Genomic DNA, 2,190 nt, shown 5'->3' with positions numbered 1-2,190 from the left:
ACAATTTTGTTTGTTGTTGAAGCCATTAATCCAGAAATGACCGTCCTCTGAGAAGATGATTTTTTGAAAAAAATCGTTTTTGGCTTCTATCATTTACAGCATCCTAACGGCAAAGGGAAAACATAATCTACTACTGTGTAGAGCCAAAATTTACTCATCGGAGAAAGACTTAACTGTGCCGAATGACGTTGGACCATAAAACTGGCCTGAACAGTAGTATCTTCCTTCACTAAAAGCTTTTCTTTGACGGGAAGGTGATACACTATCGTAGAGATTTTATTAGTTTTGATTTTTCCAATTATGCGTTAGATAGCGCGATTAGAATGAGCAATACAAGGACCGTTTTTCGCGCGAAAATCTAATTTCGCCCAATTTCTCCATGTAAGATGGGAATGTCAGGATAATACACAAAATTTGGTTAACATTGGTGAAGTAGATCTTAAGGTATCGGATTTCACTTAAAGGWGAGCGGTGCCATACACATTGCATAGACCAACCATTCTTATTGCAAAAAATTTAGTTTTGGCTATAAAATGGTWATATATTGATTATAACTGACAGATGCAGCTGAAAATTTTATGATACATACGTATTTGTAATATAATGTAGTCAATCGTAAGCAATAAAAAACTTAATTTCGATTTTTTTGACGATACGTTGATYTGTATTTTAGTTGGTGATATGTTTTTGAGAAATAAAACTATTTAAATTATTACCAACTTTCAACCAAGAATTCAAGCTAACAACATTATTCCCATATTCCCAACATTATTTTTCAACAAAATAATATATTTTGTTATTTTTCATATTTTCTTTTCTTCTTCTTCTTTAATAGATTCTGAAGTGCACTTGCAGTGCGATGTGATTCAATGTTATGGACGTTGCATGGATGATGAAGATTGCAAGCAAATCGCATTGGCTGGTGCGGGAGCAGTTGGTTTTAGCAAAGGTGGCAGTGCCAAATTGGGTCCGAATGAAGAGGGTTCCTTAGCGGGTACCACTGTATTTGTGCTGGATCCTTCCCAGGCGCCATGTAAGTAACACAGCTATAAATTAGAGCGCCAAAAAAGATTGGAGTGAGGAGAGTGAGGTCACACTTGAACAGTTCCAATCATGCTCTTATCGTCTAAACTTCTGAACTAGTCATGAACTGGAAGATTAATTTCAAGCAGTATGARCTAAGAAGATTTACTTTCATTCGTTGAGCTTACGTTTAAGACAGAGAGACAGACAAGAGTAGACAGAAAAACAAAAAAGGAACTCCCATTAGGTCTCAATCTAGTTATAATTATAAGAGAGTACTCTTTCTTGCAAAGTCATTAAAGGCGCTCTTAATGGTGTGGGTTCAACTATGGTTTCAAGTGCCTTATACAAAAAAATCAAATTTAAAACTATGTTTATTTTTATTTATATATATATCATAAAAATTAATCTACTTCTCCACTTTTTTAGTGGTCACCAGTACGTGTGAGGATACCATCAACCCACCATGGCTGCTCTGGTTGGCCATTACGCTCGGCGTACTCTTCCTCATCATGTTGTTGATGAACATTTTCCTTTGCACCGCAATGAGTTGTAGTTGTGCGAACACCGAGGTAATTATAAAAACTAACAATTATAACAACAACAAATTCATTCATACCAAGTTCGAAATTTAACCAATGTGTATCATTATTTACTTTTTTCCCCGCCGTTATTGTTGTCACTAATCTAGATCATCGAAAAAGAACCATCAATCATTGAAGAATACGATCCGTACAGAAGTTGGCATGGTAGCCAGTATGGATCGCGTTACTCACTGCATGGGCGTGATGCGCATAAAGGCTACACAAGCGGTGGCTCGACGATACACTCGAATAGGTCTGATAGATACTAAGTTCGCTCAAAGAACATATTTTTACAAAAAACAAAAAAAAAAAAAATAATAATAATAATAATGCATCAAATTATGTATGTTTATGTGCTAGTATGTGTTAGACAACACGAGCAGACAAAGCCGACAACAAAACAACAAGGAGTTGACAAATAATGCATGCCAGAACACGATTTTCAAAAATTTGAAAATTAAAACAAAATAATAAAATTAATTACTTTATTGTTTATTTCTAATAATTTTTCTTTTAATGATTTTTTACATACAATTTTTTTCTGGAAATTTTGTAAAAAATAAATTGATTAACTCAATTGATT

At 34.2% G+C, this 2,190-nt stretch overlaps 1 protein-coding gene across 6 annotated transcripts in view; it reads left to right on the top strand.

Moving 5' to 3' along the window:
• LOC108975499 overlaps positions 1-2,190 on the top strand; it is a 93,841-nt gene that overhangs the window by 89,855 nt on the left and 1,796 nt on the right. For 4 of the 6 annotated variants that reach the window (XM_018944010.1, XM_018944009.1, XM_018944007.1 and 1 more), the window contains exons 8-10: positions 836-1,033; positions 1,453-1,595; positions 1,715-1,860. In XM_018944010.1, the coding sequence (XP_018799555.1) occupies positions 836-1,033; positions 1,453-1,595; positions 1,715-1,860 (487 nt within the window). The remainder of the gene's footprint in view (positions 1-835; positions 1,034-1,452; positions 1,596-1,714; positions 1,861-2,190) is intronic. The other 2 variants (XM_018944011.1, XM_018944012.1) reach the window with 1 other exon arrangement.

Source organism: Bactrocera latifrons, unplaced genomic scaffold, assembly GCF_001853355.1.
Source record: "Bactrocera latifrons isolate USDA-ARS-PBARC rearing strain unplaced genomic scaffold, ASM185335v1 scaffold_66, whole genome shotgun sequence".
Lineage (NCBI taxonomy): Eukaryota > Metazoa > Arthropoda > Insecta > Diptera > Tephritidae > Bactrocera > Bactrocera latifrons.
The sequence above is the reverse complement of the archived record's forward strand: the minus strand, read 5'-3'. Positions and strand labels throughout refer to the sequence as shown.